Source organism: Denticeps clupeoides, chromosome 6 (assembly GCF_900700375.1).
Source record: "Denticeps clupeoides chromosome 6, fDenClu1.1, whole genome shotgun sequence".
Lineage (NCBI taxonomy): Eukaryota > Metazoa > Chordata > Actinopteri > Clupeiformes > Denticipitidae > Denticeps > Denticeps clupeoides.
This window is the reverse complement of record NC_041712.1, coordinates 3,689,224-3,706,321: the sequence shown is the minus strand read 5'-3', so window position 1 is coordinate 3,706,321 and position 17,098 is coordinate 3,689,224. Positions and strand designations below refer to the sequence as shown.

Here is a 17,098-nt window from a genome sequence, read left to right as displayed (position 1 = left end):
AAGGTCACCGCAACTTTGACAGGCAGATGCACAATACCGTGGTCAATCAACTCTGAACTCTTAATAATGCACAACACGTCCGAACACTAATGACCAGAAGGTTTGTAATTGGTTTGATAAAAGTGGTGACAATTGCCACTAAGCAAACAACGGGGCGCATTAGAAAGCAGACAGCAAATTTCCCACTCGGACGTTACACACAAACCTCGGCTGTTAATTATTACTTGTGTTAAATCGTTAAGTAGGTGGGAGGAAATTGCCCCCCCATCTACCCCCCTTCCACTTCCCCGAAATAGCGGTGCATTCGCCGGCGTTCTGGTCCTCATGGCCCGGTGGTCCTGTAGGTGAAGCCGGGGCTCGATAGAAGGCACAAAGTTGACAATAACCGGCGACATCGGAGGACGGACGCCTGCATATTTAGGCCTCGATCCACACACACGGAGCGGCTGTCAGAAAGCCCCGCGCCGCTCCTAAACACCCCCGAACCGGGCGGATACTCACAGTCCAAGTGTTTCTTCTTCGGCCCCATGATTTCGTGCGTGGTGGCTTTGCACACCGTCTTGGAGACTGCGGAGCCGGTAACGCTGTGCTGGGCTGCCGTTATCCGGTCCGTGATGCTTTGTCCAGACATTTCCGCGGCTTTCGCGACGCCAAAACCCAAACGCAGGTGAACGCTGTCGTGTTTTCCGAACCCAACCGAGCTGCGATGCGTCCACGGTTTCAGCGCCTGGTGGAAAGAGCCAGGAGAAGAAAGGCAAGGGGAGAATGAGCGGCTAGCTAGACACCAGAGGGCTACGTTGATGGCATCCACAGCTCACATTAGTTCGCACTAGTCCCGTGCAGGCGAGCCGCTAAGGTACCGAGAGGGCACATACCCGACAAGCTCCTTTCCGATATTAAAAACCGTGCCCTTATAAATCCTCATGCGCTCTAACTCCTTCTCTTTCACTCCCCCTTTTCCTTCAGCGTCTCTTCCTCTCCGTTTTCGCCTCCCCCTGCTGGGTTTAAAAGGACCGGAGGCTTGCAGGAAAATGGCGGGTCTATTTCCTCCTCTGAGTGGAGCCTCCCAAGGTTCGTGTGGATGCTGTGTGGCCGCGACGCCATTTTGGCTCAAGCCGCGTTAACCGGTCAACTTGCAACCAGGTCAGTTGTGGAGCCAGAATGGCGACTGTAGCGGCGTAGTTTCTGCGCTTTATCCTCACAAGTTCCGCTATAGCGATGGTCAGCTCACGTAAAAACATCAACCAACAAGATATTTTACTTCAGTAAGTCAGAATATTGTTCTTACTTATTTTTGAAGTTTAAGTGTTTTATTTTCTTTTTAAATAATGTGCTATATGGTGCTGTGTTTCACGTATTTCCGAAAGGAAATAATATTCACATATAAATTGAATGTTATTTTATTTGTAGTTAAATCTATAAATGAAATGTTTTTAAATCTGATTAATTAAAAGATATTTGTATCTTGTGATAAAAAGTACCAGCGTATGCGTGAAGCATCCTAACACTTTAAGAAGGACGGCATCTAGCGGCGATCAGATGAAAGTACAAGAATGTGCCAGTAAATGGTGGGACTGGTGCTGAAATCTAAAACAGAATAAGAAACATGGTCCTCCTCGTTACAAAGACTTTTCAATCACAAGCTAATCGTAATGGATTACTGCAGACTAAGACCACTCCATTTTCCCACTCCACCAAGTGGATCCATCAGACTTTCCCATTTAATTTCCATTCACCCAATTTCCAACATCATTCACTGTATTTAGGTCAATATATGTGTTGTGGTATTAAGCCCTTCTTTTGCCAAGCTGCCCCTTGTATAATTCATGCCCTGCATTCATATGTACATGTCTACTTTCCTCTTCCAAGGTTGGACAGTGAGGAATGTTCATTTTGACTGGAATTTTGAAACCAATTTACAAACCAATAGAACAGTTTGCATGGTCTCGCAGAGCATCATCAAATCAAAGGTTAAGCAGGGGTACTGTGTTGGTGTTGCTATATTGGGCTTCAAACGTACAACACACCATTTAGATGGTCATTTGGGTGTTCCAATAGTCTTATACAGTGTTTCATGACATCAGACCAGCCATACCACTGATTTAGTTCAAGTCAGTCATGTCAGAAGGCACAATATGTCAGAGGTGTCAAAAAGTGACTGCAAGAAATAAACACAGCTTTGTTCATAGTAGTAGAGCATGTTTTACTCTCGTTCTTATGGAATGAATTTCACTTTAGTAAAATTTAGCGGAGCCTGAATATTCAGCCCATCAGTGTCCTTTTAGCTTTTGTCTAAAACTACAGCTGTCACTGCCGCTCTAAAAGGGGCTTGAATGGTCCCTTTGTTAAATAATTACAGGCCCATCACCAAACTCCACTTTCCAGCCAAGGTTATTAGAAAGACCTGCATCCTCCAAGGATTAGATCCACATCATCCAGTAATCTCCATGATTCCTTTCAGACCAGTCTGGCATCAGAATGTTTTCCACATTTTTCAAAACAAAATCTTGGATAATCTCCTGTTTCTCAAACCACATCACCACCAGTGGTGGAATGAATCCTGTATTAAAAGATGTCCCTCAGGACCCAGTGCTTGGTGCCATTTTATTCACTGTTTATTTTCTAGATAATCTAGACACATCTTTAATTTTCAGTAGCATTTTAAAACAAGATTGTGCTAAGTAGACAGAGCTATATTGTTGCTTTGTTCTTAGAATAACAATAATCATATGAATATATATTTTTTTTAATGGATAGCAGTATATAACTGTTCCAAAAATTCCATATCTTCCATATCCATAATCAGCAACAATTAGTCTCAAGTTCCAATGGAATTCAAATCTGTCACTTAATTAATTATTACATTTACCATCAAATCTGCCAAGACGTGTAAAACTGTAAAGCTGCAAATGGAAGACCGAAGTCCTTGACAAATTTGAATAAGCATTGGATATTTCAAACAAAAATCATATTTTCTACATTTGTCCATGCCTATTTCTAATTCATTTTGTATTTTATATTCAAACTAATTTCACTTTTTTCATGGAAACCTAGAAATGATTTCTTTTAAGGAATTTTTCAATCCATAAAGTTAAATGTCCTGTTCAGCCGACTGAGCTCTGAAACTCCAAATAAGGTTGAGAAAAAAGGAAAAACACTCAGAAAAACATTTCTCAGATGTGATCCATATTCCTTGTCACATTGTGCACCCATTAAAAATTCATCATACAGCCTCTGCAAGGTCTCGCCCTTTTCCCACTCACTCTCGCTGACCTGTACGCTCAAGCCTTCTGGCACTGGACTGCCCCCTGGGGCAAAAATAAATCAGTGCCATGCCCAAGAACTTTGCAGAGTCTTTGGAGAATCTCATTTAAATTTAAATTCAAATCAAAGCTATTTGCCTACACTTCATTACACCCCCCCCACAAATTAATCTAGTCTATTAATCCCAGTGCTTCATGTAATAATATGTTGATATGCTTTATATCAGTCTGCCACAACCAACCTGCACTGCAATGAAATAAATGCTGCAAGCAGAAAACTACGGCTGTATCAAAGATCCCCTGGCATTTGATTAAAACAACCCTGGCAACATTAAACTTTCTTTGAAAATGTTCACTGTGCATCCTGTTTGTAAGATGTTCATGTCTTATTGCATTATAAGAATTAAGAAATATCCTTTATATTTAATAAAATGTCATTACTTCTTTAAAACTTTAATGACAGATAATATATCTTCAACATACTGTCTTCACAACCCCAAGGACACATCACACCAGGGAGCAGATGCTATGCGTTCTGTGGCAAGTAGTACTGCCAATCAAATAGTTGAACTGTATAAAACATGAATAAAACATTTACAGTGTTTGTAGTGCAGAAGCAACACCCTCAGTACAATGAACACAGTAATGTAATTGGCAGGGCCACAAGAGTAATTTGACCATGAATTATGTTTTCTTGAGCTATTTCAGAAGCTATAACTGAATGGCCAAGACAGCTTATTGATTCATATTTCAGGAAGAGCTTTCAGCAAATGGGGCAAATGGGCTGATTTTCTGTGGGTTTTGCCGCCGTCTGTCCACTAGAGGGCGAGATGTCTGTGATTGCAGCAGGTTTAATCTGTGAATATGTTCCACCTTTCAGAAGACACAGGTATATCTTAAATAGAATCAATCTTTACACTGGTGAATTGTTAGACATTCATTTTAATAGCTTGCCTGTCATGTAGCTTCATTTTTTTCAGTTAAGCGGAGACATGTTTCCATCTGCCTGTTGGCACTTTTGGCCAGGAACAGTCTAAAACATTCTTCTTGCATCAGGTAATGATTGTTAAGGCTTATGATGCAGAGCAGTGCAGAGAAGCCATTTATTGACACAGATGCTGGATGAAAAGGCGTATTTTTCTGAATAACTCCACTTGTGTTTCATTAAACAATACTGCATTCTGTAGATTTCTCCCACTTGGGACCTGGAGCAGGGATTTCCTGTGTGGTCTGTGTCACAGGACCTCTCTTACTGATACAACAGTGTCGAGAGCCATTTCATTTGAATACACATAAATAATTTTTTATTTGAATTTAAAATATTTAGAAAATAATCTATACAAAAAAATTTACAGATGGATGTGTGGATACATTTATCACACCACATTTCATATATATCCTACAATGGCACTGAATGGTTTCCCTTTTAATTGTTCAAAATGACTGGAATTACAAACTTGTTTCAGAATACATTTTCTGTAATGTTCTACTATCTTCTATAATATACTGGTGTGTGTGTGTGTGTGTATTAGAAGTGGGCATAGATTAATTTTATTAATCTAGATTAATCTCACTGTAATCTTCAAATGAATCTAGATTCATCTAGAGTAAGAAAAATTAATCTATATTAATCTAGATTAAAATGGGTCGTTTGAATTCTGACGAAGGCATTCAGAATATGTGTGCTACCCAAATAATGACTAAAAGTAAGTCTTTGAGAACGGGTTTCTCAAACCAGGTGGCGCATTAGACTAGGGGCTCATCTCCTGTTTCCAAAATGCATCACAAACTGCTTGAGAAAGCTGTTCTACTATGATAATTGGAGATGAAAATAAATTATGTTCAATAAGATGTACTTGTATTTACCAACTGTTTATTCAGTTAAATAGCTGCATCCATGTTACCACGTCACGTTTGATGTGGTAATTTCACAGTTCGAAGACTCGTTCTCGCCCCCTACAGTGCAATTCGGCTAGGTATACATCCGCGCTAAAATATCAAGGTGAAAGTCATCATAGTGTAGCGGTTCTTCTTCTGCGTTGTGTAACTTTTTGATTTCGTTTCTTGAACCACAAATGATGAGCTGACACCCAAGAGATTTTCTGTGCAAAGTGTATTCTGTACAAAAAGCAAGGTCGCGTCTTTCTGCACCTCTCTCTACAATATACAGTATAAAAAGAACATAAATATTCACAAAATAACACACATGCAAAATATTCCTAATATGTACATAAATTAAAATGAAAGAAATAACTGTTTGCACACAAACCCCACGCACCTCTCACAGCTCACGCCATGTGTCTAAGAGACCTGGACCGGGTGTCAAAAACAAAATAAAAGTCTTTAGGAAATAAGAAACTAAAAGTAGTATAGACCCAGCTCCCAACCCAACTTCGTGAATAGATTAACGGCGATATTTTTTTTATCGCCCTATAAGAGTCTCACGTTAACGCAGTACGTTAACGCAGATAACGGCCCACCACTAGTGTATATCAAAGTATATATAGTAGAGGAAAAGTATATATAGTAGTAAACTACTGACTTGCCATTGTCTGAGAATGTGTCTAAGATAATGTCTAGTTCAAGTCACCATGAAGAGGAAAGTCTTTCAGTCATATATAATGCTTACTGCCACGTATAGTCATAAATGATGGATGCTTTTTGATTTAGAACCACTTGTCCCAGGGATCACGTGAAAATTATTGTATGGCATAATAAACATAAAAAAAAATAATGAGACCATCACACTAAAAAAAATGTTTTTAGTCCTGTGTAGGGTAATGGTAATAGAAAAAACACATTTTTAAAACAGTCCTAAATAGTAAATTATAGAATACAGGTGATAAATTAAGAAAAGATTTGGTTAAACTAAGGTAATACTCTAATGGAAAAAATATATTGACATGGATTAAAATTGCTGTTATACACTCTTAACAAAAAGAAAACAAAAACTTTCCAAAGCCTGAGCCAAGTGGGTCATTAAGAGGGTGTGACATTGTAAATAGATCTTGACACTTATGAACCTGCCTCACATTTTTGTCTTCTTCATCTTACTGCTCCAATCTGTTTTTATCAGTGCTTTGTACTCCAGCTTTGCCGAATAAAAATTAAATGAGGTTTGTCCTTGAGGGAACTGACATGCAACTTGATGTTTGCCCTCTTAAAAGTGTTCTGAATGTGTCACCGCTGTGATGGACAAGTTCTCCTGGAAGAGCGAATTGCTGTCTGATGGAACCAGGGGCCGTCGGAGGCCCTGTAGCTCTCATGCCTTTATTATCATTTTTTGTTAACTTCTGCCAGTTTGGAGGTACTTAGTGCAGATGTCCCTGATGCTCTATTCACAGAAGCTCATTTTTTGTGCACTAGCCCTCTTAGCTAGTATGGTTGAGATTACAAGTCCACAGTCATAAAGAACAAAAGTCTTGTATTAAATTAACAAAGCGAGAAGGGAGAAGGGTAGAATACAATAGACCAGAATACAAATTACAGAACAAACATGTAGGACAGTGTTCTTCGATTAAGCATCATGGTGAGTGCTGATTTTCCATCTTCTTTATCTGTGAGTCATGCATATAGCTTCTGTGAAGCTGGGAGAATTGAAAACAAAGCCGGCAGTCCGGCATTGAAAAACTCTGATGTAGGTAGTGTTTACATAGATGAATATGATATGGAGACGCAAGTACAAAAGAGCAGAACTCATTATGGTGCCAACTCCATAGCAATTAGGAACAATTAATCTTCATTCTCTTTGTGTACTGTAGTGGCCCCTAGTGGCTGAGACCTGCTCGGGCCAGGACGTGACATATGGGCTTCATGGTGTTTAAAATATTAATCTTGTGCTACATAAACAAATCATGGTTTGAACATTTAAGATCAAAATCAGTCCTTAACACAAGAAAACTGCACTTAGCCCTCAATGAACTCACAAAAACATAACCAGGTAAAGAGTACTTTGAGTAAATGGGCCTATTCTGTCACTGGATTTAGTTTAATTGTGTATTGTGTCCTAAAAACCCAGCCACTGGAGATGCATTTCCTGGTCCCATTCCCAAACCTGTGTAAATGGGGAGGGTTGCATCAGGAAGGGAATCTGGCATACAACTTTTGCCAAACCAGTTGTGTGGACAACAAGACAAGTTGGTCCACTCTGGCAAACCCTAATGGGAGCAGCTGAAGGAAGGCAACAGCAGCGCACCCCCTTTGGGTGCTGGTGCATGGCCATCACTGTTGGGGTAGCATGGTTTGACATAACATAGTGCATTCTTTATATTAGTCCAGCAGTGTGATCATTTTCAGATCATGTTGCCCTAAAAACATATTTTAATTACAGCCTTGGGATAAACCATTTCCACTCTCCAAGTAGGTCCACAGGTAATCACACACCGGTAAACATCTATTTGAAGAACAGAATAGCAATTAGTGTATGATTTGAGCAGTGAGAGTCCTTGAGGCACAGTAAGACTGATGCAATGTGCCTGACGTTTGTGCCCCTGCCAAGGGATGACATTTAACTCAAACAATACTCAAAAGAAATAGCCTTTCATTCACACATAAAGACCATAATTACATGTATCCCACTTATTTTCCCGGGACACAAAGATTGATTTCGCCTACAATTTAGTATATCAAAGCTTAATTTTTTAATGAAAGGAAATAACATTTAAGCTTGCCCTGCCCCTATCTATGTCTGATACTGAACTATTATTATTTTATATGATACACCATTATGCAATTGTGCTGTTAGGTTACAACCATATCACAATTGAAAAAAATGCAAAACATTACCTGGCCTATTACCTATTCACATCTTCCTGAATCGTTGATCATCAATGTAACTCTCAAGAGCTCTGATCCCCTCTTCATCAGGTTGAAGGAGAGCAGAGCTGCTGGGATTTACAGGGTCTGTGTTGCGCCTCTTATTTATGGCCGTAGTGTAAACCATTATAAATTGTTTCAGTCTTTTAAAAAGTCCAAACAGGCTGGTGTTCGCCAGAGGTGATGGAAATCAATCAGACTGTGGCTTTGACCTTCAAGGTGGGCTTTCTCCACGGTGTGAGATTGTTTACAATTGATAAAACTGCAAATCTTTTGGGGCGGCATATAGAGAGATGCAACTGTGAAAAATGAATGAATGACATTTTCTGGAGCTCTGCGGATAGAGATACTATCTGAGCCTCTGAATTGCTGCACCCTAGGCTCCTGTTTTGGCTGCTCATTCAGGTAAAGCCACTGAACCCTCTTTCCTTCCAAAGTATCCTGGCTCTTTACACCTGACTACACTGAAAGTGCCAAGATGGGCTGTATCAGAGGAAATGACTGGGTGTAGAACAGTGCATTACAAAACAGCCGAAAAAAAAACGGGCAAACACTGAAACAGAATCTCCTGGTTTACCACCTCTTGTTTTTTGCATCAGGAGGAACTGTGACAAAAATGTCACCTTACCCAGGAAGGTTTTCATCAATCTAGCTGAGTCAGAGGAGGAAGATTCTTCCTGCATCCTTGCGGTAGCATTTGATACATTAACCCCTTAACACTAGGATCCTCAGCTGGTCCCAGACACTCATTGGGCTCCAATTTAGCCGAGGCAGGATGTGGGGCGAAAGAGGCAGGTTTATGTAAATGAGCTCAGGGAGGGGGGAGTAGACATTTATATGAAGGCGGTGCAAATTGTTTTCATAGTGCTCAGCACTTAAGGAACCAAGCCACCGGGGATGCACATGACTGCGTTTTCTTGGTACCAGTCGAAGGCCTGGGTAAATTGGGAGTGTTGTGTCAGGAATTGTGTCGACAACCATCTGCTGTGTCAAGCGGAGAAGCTGAAGGTAGAAGAAGAAGTGCTTAGCACTTTTAAGACATTTGAAAACCACATCTATTCCATTTGTGTTGGCCGCAAATCTGTAGTTATAAATGTTTACCATAAGATGCTGTCCCAACCCATGCGTCACTATGGTACTTATAAAGATGACTTATTACAGTGAAGATAATTACATAACTCATATTTAAACTTCTCACTTGTGTAAATACAATAATTCACTATTGCCATTAATGGAACATGGTATGTTTAGTAATTTATAGAGAATAGCTGTCAGGGGTCCACCATCCTGCACACAGGTGGTGCCAGGACGTCCACGTGGTCCGGCCAACCAAACGTCTCTTTTGGACTACCCTTATCTGCCTGCCATTTGGACACTGATGTTGCAGTCTTCATGCCCATTTCCCAATGCCTCTTTTGCTCAGCCCATCTGTACTTACACACCCCAGTTGAGGACTATGTTCATATTTCAATGAACATGTGGGTAACAGCAGTGAAACCTGGAAGGGTCTAAAGGGGGTCTGAACACCATGTTTAAGCAAAAGGGCATTCATAAGTTCTCTTGGTACTAGAACACCCTAGGCCAAAGGTCAATGATAGGTTTTATCGTTGTAGTTATCATTTGACCTGCAGCCATATGCCTTGGACACTTGGATGAAGAGAGGAGCTGAGCTGTTAACCTGTCACCACCTGGCAAAACTCACTACACATATCAAACCCTGAGACGCTGAGAACATTTGGCTGAGGCCCTTGTTTTGGAGGTCATCAGTCATGGTGGCAACCACTAACACTGATGTTGGATGCCTGAGGTTAAGGACTGCAGTCATCAGACTGCAGAAGGCGAGACCCCGAATCTGGTTGGCTTGACAGGTTCCGACAGTCTATTGTTCGGGAAGCAGTGGGAGGAGTTTGGTGAGGGCATGAAGAATGACTTTTTACACAACTCTGTGGTTAACAGCACATGGAGTCCTGTTAACCACAACTGAGAATGTAGTCAGACTGTGGTAGGAAAACTTCGAGAACCTCCTGAACTCTTCTTACATGCATCCTCTAGAGGAAGCAGAGCTGGATGGTTTTGTGGAGGGCTCACCCATAACTCGAGCCAGGTTTTTGCATTGTAAAAAGCTCTGTATGAATATAAGTTGATTGATTGATCATACTCTTCAGCCTTCCTGGGAAAGCCTATGACAGGTTACTGGAAAGGAGGATTCAACCTCATATTCAGGAGGAACAGTGAGGTTGTCGTCTTGGCTGTGAAATACTGGATCAGCACTTTACCCTCTGAAGGATGCTGGATAATTCATGTTTGTGTCCCTTGTGGTGTTCTGTGGGAGGTGCTCTAGCAGTATGGGTTACCAGTCACACAGATACTGACTATTCCGTCCCTTAGGCCCCGTCCACACAAGAACATGTCATCAGTTTTCGTTGGCTAAAACCAGACTAAAATATTCATGGATAATTCTGACTAAAATACTCAGACTTTTAGTCGACTGAATCTTGACTAGACCTAAATGAGTCTGGATGTGACAGACTAATAACAACCTAAATTGACAGCTTGATGCTAATACTAGACTAGTAACAGCTATACTTGCCCATGTCACCTTGAGCTTTTGAACACCGCTTCTCATTCATATTAGACACTTTGTGATTGATGGTTACTGTATTTACAACATGTAGAGTGTAATTTACAACATGTAGGGAGTATTTCACAGTGCTGATTCCTGGGACGAACCCCATGTGTGATTCATAGCAAAGCAAATTCAACATGTTGCAGCATTCACCAGCTTTGTGAATGAACTCAATATTGCGAGACCTTCAGAGGAAAATGTGAACACGTTTAAACCACCGGGGTTCATGGAACATGTGTGGCATTAATAAAACAAAACCAAAAAATCAATACAGTCGGCTGGTGCCTGTTTTAATGGGTTGAAGTTACAACAAAACGGTGACATGCCATAGACAGCTAAAAAAAAATATTAAAAAATCCTCCTTTTGTTCCTTGTTGCTTTTTTCCCATAAAGCTGAGTGCATATGGTTCCTGAGCAGCTGATCTCATAACAGGTGAGGAGAGCAGACCCTGCCCAATTATCCCACCTGAGAGCAAAAGTAAAAGTTGAGAAGCGCCGGGGTCAGGAGGGCAGGTGGCTGGCTCCCATTCTGCACGCTGGCGGGAGGCGAGCCGGGATGTGCTGACGGACCCGTAGCATACAAAGCGTCAAAAGCGGCCAGACGATCCTGGGCACGACCTGGGCTTTGCGCTGGCGCAGAGAAAGGCCTCCTCAGTCAGCAAGCGGGCCCACTCCAGAAACTGATGAAAAGATAATTCTCCCCCCCCGGTGCGGACCTCATGCGGCGCGGAGCCGTTTGTGCGCGCTGACAGAGGAAGATCAAGCAGAAAGGATATGAGTGGGAAACTGCGGAACCCGCTCAAGTTTCTGGGCCTGTGAAAGGATTTGTATAACACATTCAGAATTGATGGACTTTCCCATGTTCCCCTGGACAGCCCTTTTTGTTGATGTGTTCAAATAATGAATCTCTTATGTTTAATTTTTTCTAGCTGCTTTGTAGGGATGCTGCCTTCTCCAGCTGATCACATGCGGCAGGCTACAGCACATGGAGCACCGCTGACTTGTCGACTGCCAGGGAACCGGGTGAGTCTGACATGGGATGCAGGATGACACGGGGGAAACGGCATATATCGGGGGGTTATACACAGTGCTGCAAAAAAGTTCATAACTTCATATGCTTTTGCCGCTGTAATGAGGCCTAATAGGTACATTTACTCATTACTCATAAATAGAATTTAAATGCGCGCTTCATCTGCTCATACATCTCTTTGATTTCTTTAGAATGCATGTCACACTTCAGCATTTAAAATGAAAAGAACGAATTAACAGACATCATTCTGATTTAACTGGAAAAGGAATCATCTGTCATCTGCTTTTGGCTTGTTAACAAATGCCAAATGGGAACAGGGAAAATTAGTCTTTTAATCAAGATAAATTGTGACTGTATTTTTTACTCAATTGGCTTGTTTTCCCTCAAACCTATTACACATGACAAGAAATAATAATTGGTCAAGATCTCAGAAATTCTTCTCAGAAAAACAAGTCATATGAATGACAGTAATGAATGTGATAATCTTGCCCTTCAGGTGCTGAAATGGAACGAATATGTCTAGTTCTTTTACTTTTAAGTAAGGTACTAGGAGTCAGTGCACAATTTAATGGATTCAACTGTGATGCCAACTTCCACAGTCGCTTCCCAGGTAAGACCTTATGAAGAAATGATATGATGGATGGTGTTTATAACATGGTATTCAGTGTATAAATGTCCATGTACACTGGTAACTCCATGGTGTATATTGCAATGTACACTTTTACAACCTTGTTTAAGCAGCAGTGTGCACTTACTCTATTTTCACTATGTGCTGTTTGTTCCCGTGTGTCAGAGGGTTTACAGTGGCAACACTATTTCACAGTGAATATGATTAGGCACAAATTTCAAGGCACTGTTACCCAGTGGCTTGTGTCAAATATGTGAAATTATGCTTTTGACCCTGCTTGGCCTGTGGACATTGGTAGACCTTCACCATAGTGTATTGGCTTTTTAATTTAATGAATAGCTTCACTGTGTCAATAGGTTAATAAGACTGAACAAGTCCTCATTTAACAGCCCTGAAAATGAGCGGTACGGGTACCTGATCATGCGCTTTAATATGATTCCCTCGCAGCTGAAAGGGACATCAGCGTTTACTGCGGAGTGCAGACCATCACCCTAAAGATAAACTTCTGCCCGGTGCTCTTCTCCGGTTACACTGACACCGACCTCGCCCTGAACGGTCGCCATGGCGATGCCCACTGCCGTGGCTTCATCAACAACAACACCTTCCCCACCGTGGTGCTCTTCAGCATCAGCCTCAGCACGCTGGAGGCCTGCGGAAACTCCCTGGTGGTAGGATGCGGCCTCAGCCTGGCAGGCGGAGAATGGCGGCCATACAGACTCTCTTCTGCCGGCATGTTTTAGCCTGAATTAGTATTCTGTGGTTGTATTTCTCATGCAGAAATGGTTATACCAGAGAGATGCTTCCAGATTAAGGGGATTCGAAAATGTCTTTGACCAAGATGGAATAATTTCTTGTTTTGCTGAGAGACAAGCTCAGAGTTAGTGGCGATGCTTCAATAAAGGGGATTAGCAGGGTGCGGGCGCATTAGCTCAATAGCACGGCCGCGATGTTATCGAGACATGCCTGTCTACTGATGGGGCGGCCATTCACCGCTGATGGCCCTCTGTTTGCAGGTCTCCACCGCTCAGGGGCCCAATGCCTATGGGAACCTGTCCCTGGTACAGATTGGCAACGTTTCAGGCTACATCGACACCCCTGACCCCCCCACAATCATCAGCTACCTGCCTGGCCTGCTGTACAAGTTCAGCTGCAGCTACCCACTGGAGTACCTGGTCAACAACACCCAGCTGGCCTCGTGAGTGCTTCTGTTCCATCTACTTCATCTGTGCTCCTCAAAGTGCAAATAAAATGGCCATGCAACAATCTATACCACATTTATCCCCCTCAAGGTCAGCCGCTGCCATTTCGGTGAAGGAGAGCAATGGTACTTTTGTGAGCACATTGAGTTTAATTCTCTATAACGTGAGTGTAAAAGCCTGAATGAGTGTTTGTACCTTATGAATCTTTATTCAATATGAACCTATAACAGCCCTATTAAAATGGGAACAGACCAAATTGAATAATTGAATAATACGTTTTTTTACTTCTTTAGCAGTTTTTTGAACTACTACTAGATCGATTAAAGCTCATTAAAGGGAAAAAGAAAAATTGCCTGTAAAATTTGTTTCCTCAGGACTCATCGTATGTTCAGCAGCTTTCCATCCCCATGGCCGGACTCACGTTGAAGACACGTATTTTCGCTGCAGTGAGAGCAACCAATCTGGACAGGAGGTAAACCACAAGAAAAATGAAACGCATTAACATTTCAAATTGATCTTTTTTTTTTCTCAGTGGTGCCACCCTTCAAATTAGCCTGAATTTGGAGTTGCAAATCGATCAGAATTACACAGAGGATGTTCTTTGTGTGTGTGTTTGTTTGTTCATATCGATTTTTATCAAGATGACTGTCGCCTTCAGTGTCTGGAAACGAACAGTAAGTGACCGCAGGGTAGTGTAACATTAACTGTGTCACATTCTGTTCTCCTCCTGGTGACCTACTCTTCACATGGTAAGACAGGTTTGAGGACAAAAAGAAGGGAGGGGACTAAAACCCAACGACTCAATAGTGGCCTTGTTGGAGATCAGGCGGCGCCAGGCCGAGGACGGGAGAAAGGCCCATTGCCCTGCCCCATCCCTGTTTTAATGACCCCCAAACTGTGGCTTCTTGCTCCTGACAGATGGAACGTTCTGATGGACTACTGTTACACCACTCCCTCGGGGAACCCTAATGATGACTTGCGCTACGACCTTTTCTTTGGGTAATTCCTCATCTGTGGTACAGATAACCCTGGAGAGAGTAAAAAGACAGTACAATGACCTTCTGTGTGTGGACATGTATGTTGAGGACCCCTCCTTATCTCTCTCGCCGGTGAAAAACAGCTGCGACCGAGACCCGCAGACCACCGTCTTTGAGAATGGGAAGAGCCAAATGGGACGATTCTCCTTTGAGGTGTTTCGCTTTGTCAAGCACAAGAACCAGAAGATGTCGACCGTGTTCCTGCACTGCGTGACCAAACTGTGCCGGTCAGACGACTGTCCCATGCTCATGCCGGTAAAGCATGTCAAAATACACACAAGAAGGTTTAAAAAGGCACACATCAATTAAGACAGCACCAGTAAACCCCTAAAAAAGCATATTTGTCAGGAACTACCTGTGTATAAAACGCCATTTTACGTTCAGCCCAATATGGTGAACGTCAAGTGAACCCTTGACCACAATAATACATGTGGATTTCGTTCAAAACAGATTTGTGGCAGAAGAAAGAAACGGGACATTTCTGAGATACCTCCGTCTTACTCCACCTCTGGAAATGCTATGGTAACAGCTGGACCCATCATCACCAGAAGCGGTATGGTGCTTGTTGTGCCACCTCGTGGGTTTTCATCTAAACCCTTGAGCTATAGCCACCTTTAATGCTTTTTAATGCTTTACTCTAGATGAAACGCCGACCAATAATTCTCAGCTAGGTAAGTGTGTTTACTTCATCTGAAATTTCAACATGGCACATATGTGTCTGAATGGAGATGTGGATATATAAGGAATCATATAATCGTGGTGGACATCCGTGGTAAAGTCCTTCTGACCCACGCTGTCCATGTCTTGGACCATTGCAGCGCAGTTATCCAGCACCGATCTCAGGATGAACTCAGTGACAGGCGCACTCATCTCGGGCGTCATCATCCTGGCGGTCATGAGTATGTGTTTCTTCGTCTTCTCCCTCACACTGCTCAAAGGAAAGAGAACCCCACCAGACGCCCTGCCCGGGGCACGAAACCCTGCCTTTAACTGATCCTCTCTGCTCCAGCATGGAAATATAGGCAGAATGTAACATGTTTTACACTAAAATATGTTTATGCTTTTTTTATTTTTAGAAAGTTAAATTCTATGTGTATACATTTAGTTGTATGTATTATTATAATGTGTCAAAATAGCCAAAAATGACTTTAAATATTCTATTCACACATTCATATTCACATTTTGGAGTTGTTTCTAACATCAGTCAGGGTGGCATTAATAGTTGTGAGGCCTGGGGCTCAGCATCTATCCTTGTGACATTTTTATGCACATTTTCTTCATTTTTAACCAAAAGAATGCCCAAACTTCCCTCACTATATAAGTGTATCATTTAATCAAAATGCTAGATAATTGTCTGCTTATCTAGCTTTTATTAAAGGTGGGGAAAGTAAATATCTCTCATTGATTTTTTCTAGTTATTAAAAAAGAAATAATTATACAGTCAGGATCAGTGTATCTGTTATCTGTTTATATGAAAGGTAAAAAATAATATAATGAGACTTGATATTATGCCATAAGTGACTGCCACGGCTGTGTTGCTCTTACAGGTGAAAGGCAGAGTTGTGCACACTGTCACTGCCAGTATCTCACGGTACATTGACACCTCAAGTAGTGACGACAATAAAAACTGTTAAAAGCCTTTCCTGAGACAACATTCCTCATCTCTGATCCTGCTCATAATTAAAATGACTTAATCAGTAATAAGGCAGGATGATTTTTGTGTCGGAGTGACATTATTAGATATTATCACTCCCTTTCAGACAGTCAGAATGCAAGGCCCCAAATATCTGTGGTACAACAAATAACATTGTTTTTTATTTTAATATTTACAGCACAAGCAAATGGGAACTGGAGCTTAACTTTAACCCAGCAGCATTATCCGTGACCAAAGCTTGAGCCCCAGTAAAGCCCATGTATTAATGAAGAACAATGTTTTATGCATGAATTCAATAAAGGTGGACTGACACATAAAAATACCTCAGCTATTTGCCTCTGTCGTGCAGGGTATAGGATCAAATGCATAGGAAATCTGTACAACAAACCTACAGGTTAGAAAGTAAGCAGAGCCCCGTTCCAGCGGAAGTATCATGATACAGCACTAGAAAAGGCTGCTCCAATTAAAATGTGACAGACCGAAAATCACCACAAACAAGAGGAAGTAGTCCCATTTATTAATGTCTTGTAATGAAAATCATGAAAATCTTTTTAGCTTTTATTAATTGTGTGGGATAATTTATTAGACTGATGATAGCATTAAAAATTCATAATGTAAAAATAACTAGACTTATACTATAAACAATCTATTTCAATGCATTTTTTTGGATGTTGATGTTATGAAAAGTTCAAATAATAATATGAAAATTTAAAATAATTTTAAGACTTTTGTGTTTTCTTATATTAGTGTATTCTTTATATTTACATGTGCACAATCCATAACATGAATGCAAAAACATGCATGTTCATACAGTACAGTATTTTACAATAAAATAAATGACATTTA

At 41.3% G+C, this 17,098-nt stretch overlaps 2 protein-coding genes across 25 annotated transcripts in view; one reads left to right on the top strand and one right to left on the bottom strand.

Moving 5' to 3' along the window:
- picalma (phosphatidylinositol binding clathrin assembly protein a) overlaps positions 1-1,116 on the bottom strand; it is a 31,093-nt gene extending 29,977 nt beyond the window's left edge. For 7 of the 20 annotated variants that reach the window (XM_028983618.1, XM_028983614.1, XM_028983617.1 and 4 more), the window contains exons 1-2: positions 876-1,114; positions 502-727 (exon numbers count right to left, since the gene is read on the bottom strand). In XM_028983618.1, the coding sequence (XP_028839451.1) occupies positions 502-631 (130 nt within the window). In that variant the 5' untranslated portion in view covers positions 632-727; positions 876-1,114. Of the gene's footprint in view, positions 1-501; positions 728-818 lie in introns of all 20 variants that reach the window. The other 13 variants (XM_028983611.1, XM_028983613.1, XM_028983616.1 and 10 more) reach the window with 6 other exon arrangements.
- zpld1a (zona pellucida-like domain containing 1a) lies at positions 430-17,098 on the top strand. 5 transcript variants are annotated; one of them, XM_028983637.1, is made up of 13 exons: positions 430-856; positions 967-1,143; positions 11,634-11,727; positions 12,231-12,344; positions 12,810-13,030; positions 13,376-13,557; positions 13,652-13,724; positions 13,936-14,033; positions 14,480-14,560; positions 14,682-14,853; positions 15,049-15,151; positions 15,240-15,269; positions 15,417-17,098. In XM_028983637.1, exons 4-13 carry the CDS (start codon positions 12,239-12,241, stop codon positions 15,590-15,592), a joined length of 1,242 nt encoding a protein of 413 aa, XP_028839470.1. In that variant the 5' UTR covers positions 430-856; positions 967-1,143; positions 11,634-11,727; positions 12,231-12,238; the 3' UTR covers positions 15,593-17,098. The 5 variants fall into 5 exon arrangements, with proteins under 5 accessions (XP_028839470.1, XP_028839467.1, XP_028839469.1 ...); XM_028983634.1 differs by having other exon boundaries at positions 11,098-11,727; XM_028983636.1 differs by having other exon boundaries at positions 967-1,265.